Genomic DNA, 18,689 nt, shown 5'->3' on the forward strand with positions numbered 1-18,689 from the left:
CATATTTCCATTCTTTTTATTTCAAAGAAGTGTCAGCAGTGAACTCAAAACAATACTCGTTGCATTTATTCCTATCAATTACAACTACAATGAATTCAAATGATAATTCAAACATGCATTAGCTCTGAAAATGCACATAATGTAAGTGAGAAGTAGGAACTGTCAAGGCTTTTTTAATTGCAATTTTGAAAATGATAGATTTGTGTAAACATGTCAAATTGCACATACTTTATCTTTAATACAGTATCTTCAAATAAACTTGGTATTTTCATGAATAACAGACACATCTTGAGTTACACATTTCAGGCTTACAGAATATCTATTTTGTTTCTACACATAGTACGACTCCTCGTTTAGGCGACTGATGAATCTCTTGAATTCATGTTGTGTCCCCGATGACAACATTTCATTGAGCTTGGTCCACAATGTCTTCGTGTCAAAGCAGCTTCCTACAGAAAGGCTTGCAGGTCCGGTCCCATCCTGGGGAAAAACATGGAGGGAATCATGAGCATAAAAATAAAACTTTGAAGAAAAACTTGTTTTTCTCAACCACACTAACTAGTACATAAAACATTGACAATAATAACTAAAAGCTTTGTATGTAAAGCATTTTTAAAAGCTTGCAAAGTACATTTGTAATAAAAGAGATTAAAACAACAACAAAAAACAAACAAAGGGCCACAGGGTAAAACAAACATAAATGTAGTGCCATATAAAAGTGATTCTATGGAGATCTGTTTAAAGAACCAATATGTAAAAGGCGATAATGAATCTGCAAAACTAAGCTTTTTGGTTATTCGAAAATGCTGATGAGTATTTTTTTGACATTACTGAATTAGTTGGTGTGCATGTTTTTGTAGTTTTGTACATCAGAAATTGTAGGCAGTGTTTCAGAAAAACAAACTTCCTTTTCATGCGTTGTAAAAATAGGCCCCTGCGCTCTGCATGTTGTTCTTCTCTCCCATTTACAGGCTGTGTGCACGGAGGGATCTTAAGGCTTTTATCCCCACAGGGAACCAGCCCCAACTCTTTCTCTGTCAATTTTCACCCACTCCCCAATTCAGACAAGCCTTTTCTCCCACCAACCCCACAATGAAGGATTTGTCCTCTCTCTCTTTGTCCACCTCTGATATCTTTTTTTGACTGCTCCCTCTCTGCAGACAGCATGCAGCGTATGCAAATACGCGCTCTTTTATTCCTGAGACCCCTCCCCTGAATGAATGCAACCTTAAATGAGGACACACTTGCACACATTTATAGAGGGGGCATGGAAACATGCACATATTACAATCAGTGGATTTGCATGCCCTCTCTGACACGCAGCCACTTAAACATCGAACACTGCCAATTTTGAAATGAGCCGACAGAAATATATGCTAAACTGATGCAACAGATTATTTTATTTCTATATTTCTATACATGTAGTTTATCCAGATAGATGTATTTTTGTGGTTGATTTTACTTATAGAGAAAGTGGAAGGAGACAAATATTTTTGTTTGCAATGTAAAAAGTTATTTTATTTTCTAACAACACTTGTTTTAGTACACTAATTATATATGTGGTGTTTTATAAGTGCTTAAATCCACAACACACACACACACACACACACACACACACACACACACACACACACACACACACACACACACACACACTCACACAATGGGTGTTCAGATGTGTAGGATGAGGCTGAGATATGAGACAGAAGTGGTCCAACACAATAGCGTGTCTGCACTCAGGAAGAGGTGCAGACTGGTAATGTGTAACTCTAATGGCTGGATGAATTATAATGGTGTCTGATGAACATAAAGCGTTTTCTCGCAGCTAACATTCCCAAGCTGGCCCGTGCCATCTGTGAGTATGTGTGAATGGGTTCGAGTTAGTGTGTGTGTGTGTGTGTGGTGGGGGGTTGACGTCTGCAGGACAGCTCTGACAGTTCGGCCTTTTCAGTTGTACATTACTGAGCCCGCCGGCCTCTTTCCCATAGCAACCCTAACAGAGGTCAAAGGCTATGTACCCCCATCCACCCACCACCACCACTACCTCCTCCCCCTCCCCCTCCTGTACTCCAGGGTGGCCACAGACTCTGGCCGCAGACAGAGCTGCTGCACCCATGAACCTGAACTTGATTTCTGACAGAGTGATGGTGTCGTGCATCAATCGGATGCAAGAATAGCGACATGAGGATGAATATACTTTTTTACCTCTTTTTCTCTCCCCTTTTCACCCTTTACTCTGGCATGAAATTCATGTACTGTACAAGTAGAATAAAAAACATGTAAAAATGAGGTCACACAAAGGATTCCCCCTAATTCTCCTCACCCTAGAACCTCATCTCCTCCTGATATGATTACAAAGGGCCACTGTATTAAAGGCTCAGTCACCTAATTCTCCTCTACTTTCATTGGAGCATACAGGACCCCTACTCAGGGACGCCACAGCCAACAGACGTAATCTGAAAAGCCTGGGATGTAGAAACTTCTCTCCATCTTCCTCTAAGATACTTAATGTCAGGCTTTGTGCTAGATTAGTCTCGGCCAAAGTTACATTAAAAACCCCAGATGAGCCTTGCTTGACCCACATTGGACCTCATCCAAGACTATGGGCGGCCCGTGAGCCGGGCTTTATACATCACAGCAGAGCCGTTAAAACATTAATAGTGTGCACACATAGTGAGGAGAATCCGAAGAGGTAACCCAGGAGCTATATGGTATTAACATTTTATCGCTACTATGGCTACGCTGCTTCACCCACACAGAATTGGAAGTGGGCGCCGGCTACTGTCACTTCATCATGTCACACATTATAATTTCCTTGCACTGAAAATCCCACATAACAAAAAGCAATACATAGTTAATAATGAATAACAGCGTAAAGAGAGAAGTAAGAAAGGAAAGTAATCATCTATATTCTGTCATTTTCTGGAGGGGAAATGTAGGTAATGTACAAGAAGGAATTGAAGAATGAATATTTAAGTCACTGTGTCTATAGTGCGTAGAGGAAAACTCCTAAATCCTCCTGACATTGTGTCAAAGCCGCTGACCTCACCGTTTAGGCAACTTGGATTCAGACAGTCTTAATTGAAAACTCTTGGTTTTTTTCAGAGCAGATTAAAAGCAGACTCTAAACCCAACTCACCAAAGTGTTTATAAAGACATAAAGCATTCTTTGTTCACTGCCTAACGCTCATTTCATGTTATGTCAAGCTGCATATTGCAATTAGTCATATTTACAGACTCGTCATTAGAGATTTAAATATTCTGTCTGCATCCTCCACATACAACACAATTGTGATTGCTCTTCTATCAGGCATAGTAAGGACGAATACATTTTCCTGACAAATTTGCTTCAGTCACCGCCTCTCTTTGACCACGCTGTCTTTGTCGACTGCCGCAGGTATCACACAAAGTTGCAGACCGACCCTCCCACCCTCACTCTTTTTAAACACACGCACACACACACACACACACACACACACACACACGAGTCCTCCATGCCCAGCCTTGCTTGCTGCAAATTGCTTTAGCATGCCACTGCACAAGCTAACACAAGCTCAGCAAATGCAGAGGCAACACTGGTGGCTCAAACATGGCTGCCCATGTGCTACACCTGCCTCTGGTGCCTCCTTTACATACGCGTGTACTATTTGTCTCCACTGTCTTTAACCCTTTCTTGATAAGCCAATCTTTAGTTTGACTTCACAACAGCCACAATTTCATCACCCCCCTGCTCCTCTGTTTTCTCTAGCGTACCATGTAGATCTGCAACAGAGTCGTAGCATGGAGCAAGCCACAGTATCTCCAAGATTAATTTCTCGCCTTCACTTTGCTTTCTCCCTTCTGACAAATCTGCCCGAAGCTATGCGCTGTACAGTATATCACAGATGAGCGGCGCAAATGCAATTATAAAGACAGGTCTGAGTCTCTTATATGAAGAAAGAGAGGGAATAATCTCTTGACATGTGGGCTTTGCATGCCTTACATATTTTTTGGAGGCACATGTACAGTATGAGGCTCATTAATAACCATTATCCTTTGGGTTACATCATTCAGCTTGTTAGGCACTCTCATCGCATTAGCTGAGTCATTCTCGGTGATACACAACTGTCGTGGGAGATTTTCATGATGGCTGTCTGTTTTACCACGTGAGAGCGATACAAATATGTAGATTCTGTTTTTATGAAGGACAAATCATATCCAGCTGGTAAAATGAGCATAGATAAAGGAGTAGATGGCGGATGACGGGCACACTGGGTAAAATAAAATCAGATTCTCAATATGAAAAATGTGAAAAAATACACCTTTGTGGTGTTGAATCATCGATGCATTACGCCTTTGATAGAATCTAATGGCAAACCGTGATCCACTGTGTGACAGGCCTGAGCTTCTATATGCATATCATGTATGAATGCATCTCTAATGCCACTGAAATCCTTCTCAAAACAGCATCTCCATGCCTTTCAGACATGCAGAGGAGGCTGAATAGACTAATGAACAGTCAGGTGGCACTCCAGGGCCTGGACTACCACCCCCCCATCACACACATATCAAACACACATACACTTGCTCACACATTAAAACTCAGCGGCTCGCCCGACCCCGGTGATCCGCGCGACAGTCTAATGTCTCAGGCATCTGCTCATGTCTAGTCTGGAGGGTCTTTCCCACCCTGCCCCCCAGCACAGGCCCGCCGCAGCACCAGCTCCCACAATGGTGGGAAAGCAGGCCTTTACGGAGGGCGGGGGTGGGGGTGGGGATGGGGGACTAAACAGCTATTGAGAGGGGAGAGAGCGAGAGAGCGGGGCTGAATGATAATGTGAAAACGCACGGCGCTGTTCATTAACACACAGGCACTGCAGCTGCACATGTTGGCCCCGGACACACATGCTCACGTGTCTCTTTTTTCTGCTTCAGGTTGCTGCCAGAGCCACCAGGGTTACAGAGCAGCTCTACGCCATGATAAGGAGCGTTCGCAGGATCTCTGTGTGTGAGTGTGTGTGTTTGTGTGTGTGTGTGTGTGTGTGTGTGTGTGTGTGTGTGTGTGTGTGTGTGTGTGTGTGTGTGTGTGTGTGTGTGTGTGTGTGTGAAAGAGGTTACAGGGATGGAGGTGGTAAAAATTTGGAAATAAATGTGGGGCCCTCTGTCAGATTTTGGAAGAGTGTGATATTTTTACATCAGTAATGGTAGACATTTTCAGTCTGTGTGTCAAATAAAGTTCTCAACCATGTGTGCAGCGTTGTAGTAGCAGCGTTGTATTGATTTTATACTGAGAGTTGTTATCAATATCAAATGTTTAGGACTAAATGCTTAGGAAGATATAAGATCCAACGTGTAACCAGTCTAAAGGGTTTCAAAAATACCATTTGAAGCACTTGAAATGTTGGGATGGACATTACAGAAGTTTTGTACACTGCTAGTATTCAGTGCTGATATTATTACCAATGAAGAACTGCTTTGTGAGCCAAAATATCTTTGTTTATATAGTAAACGTAATCTAACGTTGTAATAGTTCTGCTTTTAAAAACAATAATGCAATTCTCCGAATAGGAATGATCCGAGTATCCTCTCCTCGACAGAATTCACCTGAGGGGTTCGGCACATTAGGATAGTTAAGATACTGTACTAAATATTATAATGTGAATCTCATAATAAAAGGAGTTTTGCGTGAATTAATCTACGAGGTTTGTCGGGTGGAAACTCGGCACACACCACCGCCTGGTGTGCATCAGGGAGTAAAGAAGCACCATGACGAGAGAGGATGGCAGGTTTCCTTCAACCAGTGCCAGCTCATTAATTTTGTTTGCTACCTAGCCCCCCCCACCCCTCCCACCACCAACTACCACCACACCCCCCCTCACATCACCCCTTAACTGCTAATTAGCAGGAGCAGAAGATAGAAGAGAAAAGGGAGAGGCCATGTGTGACTGGGGAGGAAATGGGGAAACTCTTCTTCTTTCCCTCGTCCTTCCTTCTGCCCCCATCCCCCATCTCACAATCACACACACCCCCACTTCCTGCCCACCATCATCACCACTGGTACCCAACAGAAAACCATGATGCAGCTCACCTCGTATGCCAGCCCAGCCATTTTAGGTGTCGCGGCAACATTTCCCAAGATGGCTCCTTTGAGCGCGCCCATACTCCAGGGATCTGGCAGGGTCTTTGTCCACCTCCTGGCACGGGCAATGTGTCCCCCGTTGGCAGTGCAGATGGCATTAGAGGCTCTTGGGTAGAAAGGGTGAGTTGTGGGGGGATGGGAGAGGAGGAGGTGGCAATTCCGGACCAACCGTTTCCCCCCCCTCTCTCCTCGTTTTCTTTTAACGATGGTTCTACCCTTTTCTCAGGAAACCACGATCATTCAACGTTGTTAATCGGAAGCCTGTAGCAAGAGCAGATGGAAGAGAGAAAACAGAGGAATAAAACAAGAAACGCACATTTTGCACTTTGAGTTTTCCGTATAGCTAGACACAGACTATTATTTAAACAATGGCTTCAGTTGCTTCTTTAAACCAGCAGCACTTTACATGTGCACTGGGCTGTGGTCATAAAGTTACAACAACTTTGAAATCTCTGGCCAGCTTTGCTAATTCAAAGCACAGTCCCCTTGTTGTGTTTTTTTTGTGTGCATGAGTGTGTACTTTTGCTTCAATAAAAGCACAAAAAGAATCATATGAATTATACATGTACACAGGTTGAAGCAAGAATGCCTTTGGACTATCCCATAAATAAAGCCTCAAGTGTTTTTATTCCCATTCATTTAGGAGGCGCACTATGCTGACACGCTACCTATAACAGGCAAAGACCTAGACCACGGCCTTTTCACATATCCAATATCTCGCTGTGAAACGAACCAATTAGCCCGGTTTGACAGCAAGCTCTACTGCAATAGGTAGTTAAGAGAGTGAATGAAAACTCATCTCACTTTGGTGCTCTTTAGGCTTTAGTGGCATTCTCCAGGCTGAGCGTATGCACTGCACAGCGCTGAAGTACCAAGTTAAAAAGTTCAACTCCTGTCTACAGGATGGCCTTGGCCTTCTCATTGAGGCAAGACACAATGTATCCCAAAGGCTCCAAGATAAGCTACAGCTTTAAATACAGACGCCAAGTGTTTTTCTTAACCCTGTGTGAGTAGGGTGCTACACCACTCAACTTGGCAGTCCCAAAGCAGTAGCCTCCCTTTTCTTTCTTCGATAAACAAAATCTCACGGGAGAAATCTAAATATATAATAAATGGAAAATACTCTTTAAAGGGCTAATGTAAATGAATCAAACAGTATGCTGTAAAATGCAGAAGATAGGGGGATCTGCTTTAGTAAAATATGAGCACTGACTAGAGATGGCAGGGCAACACACCACGTGTGTCCCAGAGCAGGAACCTCCAGGGATCCCTGAGAGAAATCCTGAAGGACTGAAGCTTCACTGTTTTTTCACTTACTGCAGGTGAGTAGGAGGGATGAGATAAACCCTCTGAGGTGTGTTCGGCCTTTATTCACAGAAGACACTTCTCATATGACACAGTGGAAAAAGCACAGGTGTAAATAATCAAATTAATGATGGCTGAAATCCATTTAGCTGCTTCAGTTTCAGGGTCCTGGTATTTCTGTCATCACTTACCAGTGCATTTAAATAGAGCAGAGCCATCATTACTGTTATGAGTTACACCTGTGCTTTTCCTACTATGACAAGTCAAAAATGTCTGCTGTGAAAGAAAGCCTATTGTGAGTTTTGGGAGTTCCCGTTTTATTTCACACTGTTCCCCTCAACCTATTGGAGCGATGTGTTTAACATGCAGCACCATGTAGCAGGAACCTGAATGGACAGTAACCCTAACCACCGGCCAAAACAGGCTAAAACCGGGCCAGTTATTGACTGAGGGCCCTTAGTCAGTTCATACAGCTGGTATACTGAATCCTCAAGATAAATTTAGGTGAGATAATATATATATATATATATATAATAAACACTATATCAAGCTCTGTGACATAGTGATAAATAAGAAGCTGGGTTAACTTTGCATTTTGTCTCAACATATATGGTCTCAAAGGCATTTTTGTTTGGCCTTAAAAAGACCCATCATCACATCAGAGCAACATGAGACATCTCCAGTTAACAGATAAACATTGTTTTATTAAATAGTTTTACAATTCCTACAAATCTGCCATAAAAGTGTTCACCTATTATAAAAGGTAAATGCTCACTTACAGTATGCTATTTAAAAAAACAAACAAAACAAAAAAGTCATACATACGTTTTTAGTAGCCATTTGGGATTATTTGTATGCGTCTTTTTTTAAATATATATTTGAAGAAAATCACAAAGCACAACTATTCTCTTACCTTTTTGAGTTTAAAGCCTGAGGAGTCCCTTTTTTTCGGGAATGAACACAACGTTTCGGAAGTCATTTCTACTTTCGGTTATCTAGCTTTATGACAGGTATTTAAGACTCATACAGCTAGATAACCAAAGACAGAAACAGAGCCCCTCTCACACTCTCGTCCTGCAGCCCGACTTGATGCTGACGTGATCTAGAAGGAGGATAAAGACGGATTAGTAGGCCTAAAATATATATTTTTAAAAACACATTTATAGTCTTTTTTGTTTAAATTACGGGCCACTGAGAATAACAGCAGCATGGCACGAAACGATAAAATGAGATTCATCTTCTGTGTTAAAATTTAAACATTTAGGCTAACACATATTGTGTTGGTTAAAGAAGCTACAAACTAAAGCATCCAGGCGTCAAATATTCTTGTCGTGTTATATAAGGTGTCTGGTTGAAGGCCTGCTCAATGTTGTAGTGAGCTAATTCTTACATATTTAATTGTAGTTAGTTGTATTGTAGTTTGAAAATCCTCCAAAAATATTACATGATTACTATAGGCTTTAATAAGCAAATAAAAACATTGCACGTGTATTTAGAGGCCTACGTACATGTGTGTGTGGGAGGGGGCCTATTACATTAGCATTTCTTGCAATTAAAATCCGACTTTATTTCTATAGGGAATCGGACATAATATTTCATCATTTACAAAGTGTCAAATGTGCATTCTTATAAACTCTGGAGAGACTTTAATAATCTAATTTAAAATGGCAAAGGTCCAATTTGAAACACAAGCAAAGTCACATTTCACGTGTTAGGTTGCATTCAAAAATATCCCCTTTAGATAATATACTCTTGGTAGGACAGGCCTGTATTCTGCAGATCTATTCTGTAACTCTACCCTCTCCTTCTTATACACGAGGTATTTTTCATTTAGGGCCACATTATGTCTCGCGGCTGGCCTGTCATAAGATTTGAACACTCACAATGAATGACTGGTGGTATTTTACAACCTGACTTATTGTTGTAAAATCATAAAGATACAGGCTTTAGAACTTAAAGCCTGTATGTACACATGTAAGTTGGTATTTAGAAGGTACATTTTCAGGCTATTTTGTCTGAAAAGTCAGTGTGACCGTATGACCATGACCATGAACCTGAGACAGCGATAGGTAAAGAAACATATCTTTGATGCAGCAGATTCAATGATGCTCCGAGATCAACTGATCACTCTTTAAAACAATCTACGATCTGTGAATTGAGCTGGGTTTTATGATGCTTTAATTCGCTCTTGGCTCTTTGGTGCTCCTGGGGGCAGCGAATCCCTACTTTTAATGAGAGTTGCGATTGGCCTACTTCTGCTAAAACTAGACTATTTCACACCACAAGGATTATCCGCACAAGCTATTACAGAAACCAATTTGTTACTGATCATAATAATAGGCCGAGGAGCGTGCTGTAATATTCTGGCACTTTAAAGAACAAGGGGTTTTGTCTGTTTAGGGGCCAAAGACGTAGACATTTTAAATGAAACGCAAGGGCGTTTGTAGCGGTTAAATAATAATATGTTGTTTTTAAACTCAACTAAAGGATCAACTACACATGCATCTCATGTGTCCCTACAATTTCTGCACAAAAGACACATGGACATGGCATGAGAACAGATTCAAATATGGTCAGATGTAGAGACGTACGTGCAAAATAGCCTACTGTGTATTTCCAGACGCTTTTCTTACCTGGTTGAAAAGCAAAGAAGACTCTGGAGAGAAATGTCCTCAACTTTAGGTCGGTACGAATTTTCCAGAAGAATTGTCCTGCGTTTACATCGGGCCCTTGTAGAGAGTCAGCGCTGCTGCTGCTCTCAGGTGAGTCCGGTTTCATCCTCAGTTCTCCAGCTTCTGCCTCTCCTCCGGTCTGCGCGCTCCTCTACTCGCTCCCGCACTGACGTCATAGCAGGACCGGGCGGCGTGTTGACCAATCACAGGGCACCAAAGAATGTGCGAGCTCAGCAAGACATCTCACTCCTCACGGTTTTCTCCAGCTTATTCACTACTACTACTACTACTACTACTACTACTACTACTACTACTACTACTACTACTACTACTACTACTACTACTACTACTACTACTACTACTACTACTACTACTACTACTATTAGATTATTACTACTACTACTACTACTACTACTACTATTACTACTACTACTACTACTACTACTACTACTACTACTACTACTACTACTATTAGATTATTACTACTACTACTACTACTACTACTACTATACTACTACTACTACTACTACTACTACTACTACTACTACTACTACTACTACTATTACTACTACTACTAGTAGTACTAATAATAATAATCATCATAATAATAATAATATTATACAAGCATGTATGGACAAGAGCAAACAATGCACAAGACCAATCCTTTTTTCATCCGTCCATTTATTAACTTTTCTAGAGCTTTTGATTATATAGTTTTCCCAGTTATCATGAAAGTTGTAGATGTTCAAATGTCAAACTTTTCCCCTGATCACTTTGAGAAATGTTCATTCAAGTTGGCTAGAAAATTACAAATTAAAGTTCAATGATGACAGGTCCATTTAGTAAGGCTGTTTAGTGGGCTTTTGATAATTTCACATTGTTTTCATCAGTTGGCTATATAGAGTCATTTTTCTTAATCCATATATATCTCAATATCATTTATATTAAATAGACTAGGACACTAGTCTAGCACACTAGTCTAGGACACTAGTCTAGGACACTAGTCTATTTAAGGGCAGATTGTAATCTGCCATAAAAAAAAATCAAACGCAAACAAATGGTATCATAATTTCAAATGTTTTTAAAATAAAATTTAAATGCCATTGCAGTTCTTTCACATCTTAAATATTGCACTCCCATAGCATTTTCTCAAATAAGATTTGCAGCATCTAATTTTGCTACCTATGGTTCATATTTTATTCCATCACTGGAAGTTATGATCTACTTGACATAGCAAAGCAGTAGGCTATTGTAAGTTTAGACAAGTGAGCTCAAGAAGATCATTTCGCGCCATATACGATGCTACACAGGGTTTCACAGGCTGGAGGTAGGTGTGAGTATTCTCGAGCAATAACATATCTTTGAGGTCTGAGCCGTTTCTACGTGGCTTGAGAGCACAGGGGCCACGATATGTCTTTTGAACGGTTCCCTCCAAATCTGTACGGTTAGGATTCAATGTTTTCTGAGCACTGTTTGGAAACCACAATGGAACTAAATAAAAATACATTGCAGTCATTCCCATTATAATTTTTAGCCACGTTTTACAGTAAATACTGGCACAAAGTCTCTGAATATTTCATTTTAATTGGGTTAATCCTAGCCAGTTCATGGCCATGTGTTCATGGCTACACATTAACTAAAATGTATTCTTAAAATGAATGTTTTAACCACAAAGCAGAAATATTTATGGAGGTATTAGAATTAGACTAGCTCAACATGGCCAATGTAAAATAACTAATTCCCCCAAATACATTTGAGTTAGATTGCAATCTGCAGTACACAGATTAATCAATTCCTCATGGAAGAAAAAATCATGCCAAATAATTTATAGTCCAAAAACTTTCAAATGAACTGGTCTCTATGGGATTTTAAAATGTTTAGTTTTCAAGACAAGCATGTTTGCCATTCTTTTGTGTGGTTACTAATTTGTTCCTCATGTGGTGCATTAAAGCACACATCACAACATTTAGGACGACAACAGATTACAACTGTCTGCATTTTCATCAAACTTTAATGGTAATTTCTTTGTTCACTTATAATTCATGCTTAACACGGTCTCTGCGGTGCCATCAGCATTTCCTGATGAAACCTCTGGAGGTATAGTGGAACTATTTCGATTAAACATTGGACACAGGGTGTGCCATTTAATCACTTATTATTACTCCCTTTTCTCCCTTAAATTAATCCAATGTTCTTGAGGGGCACTAATGTCTTTTATTTAGATCTGTGTTTTCTATCATAGACGTTTACTGAAAGCAAAACAATCACAATCTAACCTGAGCTGTTTAAAAATTATATGAATTTTTTACTTTTTTCCTAATAAATGCATTTGCAGATAAGCGGTGTTCAACCAACAACAATAGAGGAAATTATTTTATTAAATTCACTTTATTTTATTGGGATAATTACCAGACTGATCCATGGGCAAAATGTGAAGTGAACAGTCAGCTGCATAAGGCATGCACAGGGCACACAGCCATTCAAGTAAATGCAGTTTGTGGGTACTTTGGAGATGAGGCAGCTCTCATCTATCGCTCTCTTTCTCCCTCTCGCTCACACACACACAAAGACACACACACACACACAAACAGCAGAGTAGCTCTACAGGAGGAGGTAATCTTCACAGTATTCCAAAGATGATGTCTGGCTGGAGCAGGAAAAATTATTAGTGAGGTTATGTTCAATGTTAATGAACTCTGAGATGTTAACAATGTACATGCTAAATGCTGCAGTCAGTCACTCACACGCTGCAGGAGGTGCTGCCCCGTGAAAGAGCGGCTGTCTGCAGGCTGGCCATCCTCTCCCACTGCCTTGCAGCGTAGGTAACCATAGAGATTCGCCACTTGGAGGGAAATACTAGCTACCACAAGTGACTGGGGAAGACAGACAGAGGATGCATTTAAAGAGGGACATTATGTGATGTGCCACTACTACATATGCAGAGCATGCACACAAGCAAGATGTGTCTCACCAGCCATTTAATCTTCAAGGAGAAGAGGGAGGTGAAGAAGAAGAATGTCCATATAAGAGGACAGATGATGAGACCCAGCCAAAATATCCTTGCTTCTGCCTCTGTCCCAATGTTATTGCCGCGGGAGGCCTGCACACACACACATAGCAATAGTTCAAAGTTTAATACCTCAAAAATGCTCCTCCACACTCAAAATGGCACACAATGTCTTACTTTTTTGGCCTCAAACACCCAGAGGCTTTTTCCATCATCGTCGATCTGATTCCACCAGCGCAGGCCCACCAACAGCCTGCCAGTCACATTCTGAAACAAGGACAAATGTGAATAATAAAAAAACAGTGAGGTGAAAGAAAGGGATTGAACAGTACTGAAGTGCACAAGAGGGAAAGGAAGAGGTGAGACATAGCAAAGTAAGGGGAATTAGCAGCTGACCTAGTTGACCTCTCACCTTGACAGACCAGAAGTCAAAAGAGAGCAGAGTGATGATCAGGACAAAACATGGTGCAAAATTCTCACTGATCCAGTCACAGAGCAGATATGCGACAATGGCAACCACCCGGAAGAACAGGTGGAAAAAAGAGGCGAGGGGGTGTCTGAAAAGGCACAGGATTAGAAATGATGAAGAGCCTACAAATGCCAATGATAGAATTAAAGCAAGTAGACAGAGACAACTCTGTGCTGGACAGCACATCTGAGAGGCGAGGAGACTTCCTCTGATGTTGTAAACATAAAATTATATTTTATAAAGATTAGCTGAACAAATCTGTCACATACTGTATACAAGAGAGTATGACTTTTCCAATTTTTGTTTAAGACGTTTCATGTACTTTAAATTACAATAATTAGTATAACAAGTTGGAAACAATCTCTCAACTGGCCGACATTCATAAAGGTTTTATATTAATAATAGCAAAATACGCTGTGCAAGACAAATTAGTGTATGTGATAATAAACATCTTCTGCAGTGCACCTCAAGACTGCACTTCTCCGCGCCCTCTCCTGCTCATCAGCAGCAAAGTCCAGCTCAACATCCTCCGTGTCATCCGCCATCGTCTGACAAGCATCGACAAAACACAACAGGATTACATCTTCCTAGCTAATACAATACATACAAACTAAATACAGTTAGAAGCAGACAGAAAATACCCAGTTTCATGATCGTAGATTTGTAAATCAAAGCGAAGTACCATTTGGGGCAAAGCGTAGGCTAGCTGTATTATAGGACTTGAATAAAGCCAGGTGTTGCAATGAAATAAGACCGACACCGACACTGCCTCTTCAGTCACTAGCTATATTTACATCAACATCAGGAAGCTTGGCTTTAAATTATTTTAAGGTAAAGATGATTCGTCACTATAATAATGCCCCCTGTCGCATAGCAGTCAAGTCCGCCATATCTGTCGACAACGGATCTACATTTATGTTGGCGAACACAATGCGGCGAAATACAGTCATCAACATCACAAGGTTATAAAAAAGCGACCGCGGCAGGACTCGAACCTGCAATCTTCTGATCCGAAGTCAGACGCCTTATCCATTAGGCCACGCGGCCGTGAGATATCCACGTTTTAAGAATCATGAATTTTAATGTTATATCTTGATACATTTGAGTTGTGGATGATTAACGTTCGTCTATTTTACAGAACTGTGTCCATCGTGTTATTCTTCCGATCATTTGTATTATTTGTATCACCGTTTGTATTGTTAAAAATCAATGCAGTCATCCGGACCGCTTGGGGTCGCTAACACTTGCTTTGGTCTTACAACCCCGTGGGTTAACATGCTAAATTAAAAAACCTCATTTTTAACTTGTGGAGCGATTTTTCACATATTTCGGTTAATTACTTTAACGCTATACCGCATCACAAAGATCGGGTGAGTTGTCTTTTTGCTTTTAGCGAGAGTCAAGCGAAAAAACGTGGCTAATGCAGGATTGAACGGCTATTGTTGTGTTTTGTTGTTCACAAATTAGCAACAGTGCCCTTGGGGCATGGGTCTAATGTTAGTAAACATACTTTAGCAGGTTGGTGGTAGCTTCAGTTAATTAAACCAAATAAGGTGAGTGTTTTTCTGTGTGTGTGTGTAACTTACCTAACTACACCATGCTACAGTAGGTTAAGCTAGCTAGCCTTTAGTCTAGCACTTCTTATCAGTAAACGTGTCTAGCATTGCTGTTAAAGTTGTTTGATAACTTTTTTCATTTTCTGTAATCACTGTTAAATGAGCTCTTGTGCAGATGAGCAGAAGTGAACTTTATCTGAGGGAAATCAAACATTATTATCTGTATCTAGAATCTATGTTGAACCTAGATATAGCTGTGTCTTGTCCCAGTATGTGCCTCTCATTACAATACATGAGAGACAAACTGGAGCTAAGCTGTATCATGTCATAAAAGTGATGTTGTCTCTATGTCTTCCAGCACTAGTGTGAGGTCCTCATGAGGTGATGCTGCATGTGTTGCGCTCTCCTCTGCAGAGGACTCTCATCTCTCTACAATGGAGGTGTCTCCGCTCCCTGCACTCCACAGAGCCTCACTCTCTTCAGGGCGAGGACTCCACAGAGACCCGCATGAACCCCCTTAACATTCAGATGCTGTCAAGGAACCTCCACGACCAGATCTTTCGAGGGCTGGAACCAGAGTACAGCGAGGACGATGTGGAGCGCAGCATTAGGCACCTGCAGAAACATCAGCTGTGGGGGAAGGAAACTTCACTGCTGCCAAAAGTGGAGATGAAGCTTCCCCAAATGTATGGCAAAAATATTGATGAGCACTTTCGTGTCTTGGCCCAGAAGCAGAGTCTTCCCTACCTTGAGGCTGCCACCAAGCTGCAGCTAGCTGAGCTCCCTCCCATGCCACAGGAATGGAGCTGGGAGGTTGGCTGGACACGCTATGGGCCAAATGGGGAGAGTCAGAAGGTTGATTTCCCAGAAGAGTCGGCACTGGTATTTGATGTGGAGGTGTGCATGACAGAGGGACAGTGTCCAACTCTGGCTGTTGCTGTGTCTCCCACTAACTGGTGAGGAACAATCAAGAATAGTACGTATCTTGTAAATGGGAGAAATGCATTTCTATGTGCCATGTCTTGTTAACTCATTTTGGATGTTGATTCGTGTTCGAGAAATAATTGTGATAAATGATATTGTTCTCATTTTAAGAACATTTAATGCCACTGATATAATGATAATATAACAGCGTAATAATGCAAGTACGCCCTTTCAAAGAGCAATGGACTTATAATTCTTAAAAATATTCAGACATTTGAATTGGAATATTAAAATAACCTTCAATCAATAAAACATGAATAAAATAAAATCAAACAATAAACAAAATGGACTCTCGGCTCTGGAAAACCCTGCTGTTTATTCTGGCATCATGTTGACTAAAGTGTGGGAGACATTATTATGTAAACAAACACGCATGTACACACAACGGGCAATATCGAAGTCTGCAAAAATGATCGAAGGGATGTCCATATATCGTACAATACGTCGATAACATTATTGTCATGACAGTCCTAGGCATTAAACTGTTGGAAGGATTGATCAGCTTCATTGAGATGTTGCGTTATAGGTTGTGTTGTTTTGATTAATAGGCAGAGGATGGGTTTCCATTGTCCCACTAATGCTACCAAATGGTACATGTTATTATGCGTTATTATTATTATTATTATTTCTCACTTGCTAGGTACTCCTGGTGCAGTAAGCGTCTGATTGAAGAGCGGTACTCCTGGTCAAACCAGTTGAACCTAGCTGACCTCATCCCCTTGGAGACGCCGATCAACTCTGCCCGCCCAACAGGGGGTCAGTGGAAGGAGAGGCTCATAGTGGGCCATAATGTCAGCTTTGACCGATCGTACATTAAGGAGCAATACTTACTAAAGGTCAGTATTCAGAGGGTGTGTGTTTTGTCCTCATTTCTTTTGTGACTCTTTACCAACTTACCTTTCGAGCACTCTGTCCTTCTTCTTTTTGTTTGCATCGTGTATGATTTCATGATCCTCGTTGTACGAGTCACATTAGTTAAGTTGCCAAGGTAGTATGTACCTGCCTGTGACATAAAAGTTCATTTACAATATTTTTTTTACTTCCCTACAGGGTTCTAAGGTACGCTTCATGGACACCATGAGCCTTCACATGGCCATCTCTGGACTGACCGGGTTTCAGCGCACACTGTGGATGGCCAATAAGATGGGTAAAAGGAGGGGTCTTCAGGAGGTCAAGGAACACTTCAGAAAAGCTGGACAGAAACGGGAGGGTCCATCGGTTTGTTTCCTTTTTTATTCACTATATTTCGGCTACAACATGCATTATTCCTGGTAATGTTGTTCTTTTGTTGAAAGTGTCAGGGTACTTTGGTGAGGTTAGTCATCTGGCTTTTGTCATTAGTAAAACTCAATGTGACATGATGTTTTTGTGTATAGATTGGCTCCTGGGACTGGGTTAATATCAGCAGCATTAATAACCTGGGTGATGTCCATGCTCTGTATGTGGGAGGGCCGCCACTGCAGAAAGAGGCCAGAGAGACGTTTGTGAAGGGCAGCATGATCGATGTCAGGAACAACTTCCAGGTCAGATGTTCATGACAAACCCCTCTGTAATCATAGGCCAAATGTATCTGTAAGTCCTCTAAATGACTTGACTTCAACATGAAGTACAGACAAATACATTTGGCTTTGCTGACCTCTACAGGATTTAATGCAGTATTGCGCCCTGGACGTCGAGGCCACACATCAAGTGTTCATAGAACAGCTTCCCCTCTTCATGGAGAGGTCAGTAAATCCAAACTCACAAACATTTTCTTTACAATTTTATATGTATTTTCTAGAGAAGAATATGACATTGCTTTGTCCACAATGCTGCATAATAGTGCCATCTCCTTTATATTTTTACAAGGTGCCCTCATCCAGTGACGTTGGCAGGAATGCTGGAGATGGGGGTGAGCTACCTTCCTGTCAATCAAAACTGGGGGCGTTACCTGGAAGATTCTCAGGACATTTACGAAGAGCTCCAGAGAGAGATGAAGAAGTCTCTGATGACTCTCGCGGACGATGCCTGCCAGCTGCTGCAGGATGACAGGTGAGAAGAGCACCTGCAGTTTCATAACTCCAAGGGGTAGATGCTTTAAAGTGCTTCGTATAAAAACATCCACATTGTATATCAATGTGTTTTATTTGTATTTTTTTACTTAAGATACATGGACGACCCTTGGCTTTGGGATCTCGAGTGGGATGTGCAGGAGTTCAAGCTGAAGAAAGTAGCAGTCAGCAAGAAGAAACAATCCAAAGAAGCAGCCGAAACAAAGGTTGCTACTCCTCTCCCAGACTGGGAAGAAGGTATAAGCTCAGATCCTGGGCCACAGTTATATGTCTCTTTTTTTTCAGATGGCTGTTTTAGTTCAATATTATTACAGCAATGCAAGGTTGAAAATAACAGATGAGATGATTCAGCCATGTTGTGATATTAGACCCAGGTCCACCCTCTGAAGAGGAGCTGGCAGGCCCTTGCCCCAGCAGGCTGGCTGTGGAGAAGCTGAAGGAAACAGTGAGTCGACTTCCTAAGAGAAGGCAACATCTGCCTGGACATCCAGGGTGAGGTCACTCTCAAGCACCCCGGAGCCATCTAA

General features: G+C 41.3%; 2 protein-coding genes, 1 long non-coding RNA gene and 1 other non-coding gene across 8 annotated transcripts in view; 1 reads left to right on the plus strand and 3 right to left on the minus strand.

Moving 5' to 3' along the window:
- Positions 1-10,208, minus strand: LOC115009190 (uncharacterized). The gene is made up of 4 exons (XR_003832366.1): positions 10,057-10,208; positions 8,337-8,525; positions 6,068-6,379; positions 1-480 (listed from the first exon to the last, which is right to left on the minus strand). It is a non-coding gene; the product is annotated as an uncharacterized LOC115009190 (long non-coding RNA).
- The window catches only part of polg (polymerase (DNA directed), gamma), a 17,604-nt gene continuing 5,031 nt past the window's right edge, over positions 6,117-18,689 (plus strand). The window contains exons 1-10 of one of the 3 annotated variants that reach the window (XM_029433014.1): positions 6,117-6,229; positions 15,486-15,490; positions 15,594-16,083; positions 16,752-16,947; positions 17,162-17,329; positions 17,488-17,634; positions 17,756-17,835; positions 17,960-18,142; positions 18,257-18,399; positions 18,531-18,654. In XM_029433014.1, coding sequence (XP_029288874.1) covers positions 6,117-6,229; positions 15,486-15,490; positions 15,594-16,083; positions 16,752-16,947; positions 17,162-17,329; positions 17,488-17,634; positions 17,756-17,835; positions 17,960-18,142; positions 18,257-18,399; positions 18,531-18,654 — 1,649 coding nt within the window. Of the gene's footprint in view, positions 6,230-14,798; positions 14,942-15,057; positions 15,125-15,485; positions 16,084-16,751; positions 16,948-17,161; positions 17,330-17,487; positions 17,635-17,755; positions 17,836-17,959; positions 18,143-18,256; positions 18,400-18,530; positions 18,655-18,689 lie in introns of those variants that run through there. The other 2 variants (XM_029433012.1, XM_029433013.1) reach the window with 2 other exon arrangements.
- LOC115009188 (Golgi apparatus membrane protein TVP23 homolog A-like) lies at positions 11,471-14,695 on the minus strand. 3 transcript variants are annotated; one of them, XM_029433017.1, is made up of 7 exons: positions 14,567-14,695; positions 14,037-14,119; positions 13,515-13,659; positions 13,280-13,369; positions 13,067-13,195; positions 12,840-12,968; positions 11,471-12,742 (listed from the first exon to the last, which is right to left on the minus strand). In XM_029433017.1, the coding sequence occupies exons 2-7, from the start codon at positions 14,114-14,116 to the stop codon at positions 12,716-12,718; spliced, it is 600 nt and encodes a 199-aa protein (XP_029288877.1). In that variant the 5' UTR covers positions 14,117-14,119; positions 14,567-14,695; the 3' UTR covers positions 11,471-12,715. The 3 variants fall into 3 exon arrangements, with proteins under 3 accessions (XP_029288877.1, XP_029288875.1, XP_029288876.1); XM_029433015.1 differs by lacking the exon at positions 14,567-14,695 and adding an exon at positions 14,254-14,460; XM_029433016.1 differs by lacking the exon at positions 14,567-14,695 and adding an exon at positions 14,213-14,460.
- Positions 14,546-14,618, minus strand: trnar-ucg (transfer RNA arginine (anticodon UCG)). Its single transcript has one exon. It is a non-coding gene; the product is annotated as a tRNA-Arg (tRNA).

This window comes from Cottoperca gobio, chromosome 6 (genome assembly GCF_900634415.1).
Source record: "Cottoperca gobio chromosome 6, fCotGob3.1, whole genome shotgun sequence".
Lineage (NCBI taxonomy): Eukaryota > Metazoa > Chordata > Actinopteri > Perciformes > Bovichtidae > Cottoperca > Cottoperca gobio.

Excerpts from the sequence above, each read along its gene's own strand:
- LOC115009188 (XM_029433015.1), bottom strand. Across the intron at positions 12,969-13,066 it reads CCTTGAAGATTAAATGGCTG|TCACTTGTGGTAGCTAGTAT; the intron begins GTGAGACACATC and ends TGTCTTCCCCAG. Across the intron at positions 12,743-12,839 it reads GGCAGCACCTCCTGCAGCGT|CCAGACATCATCTTTGGAAT; the intron begins GTGAGTGACTGA and ends TTCCTGCTCCAG.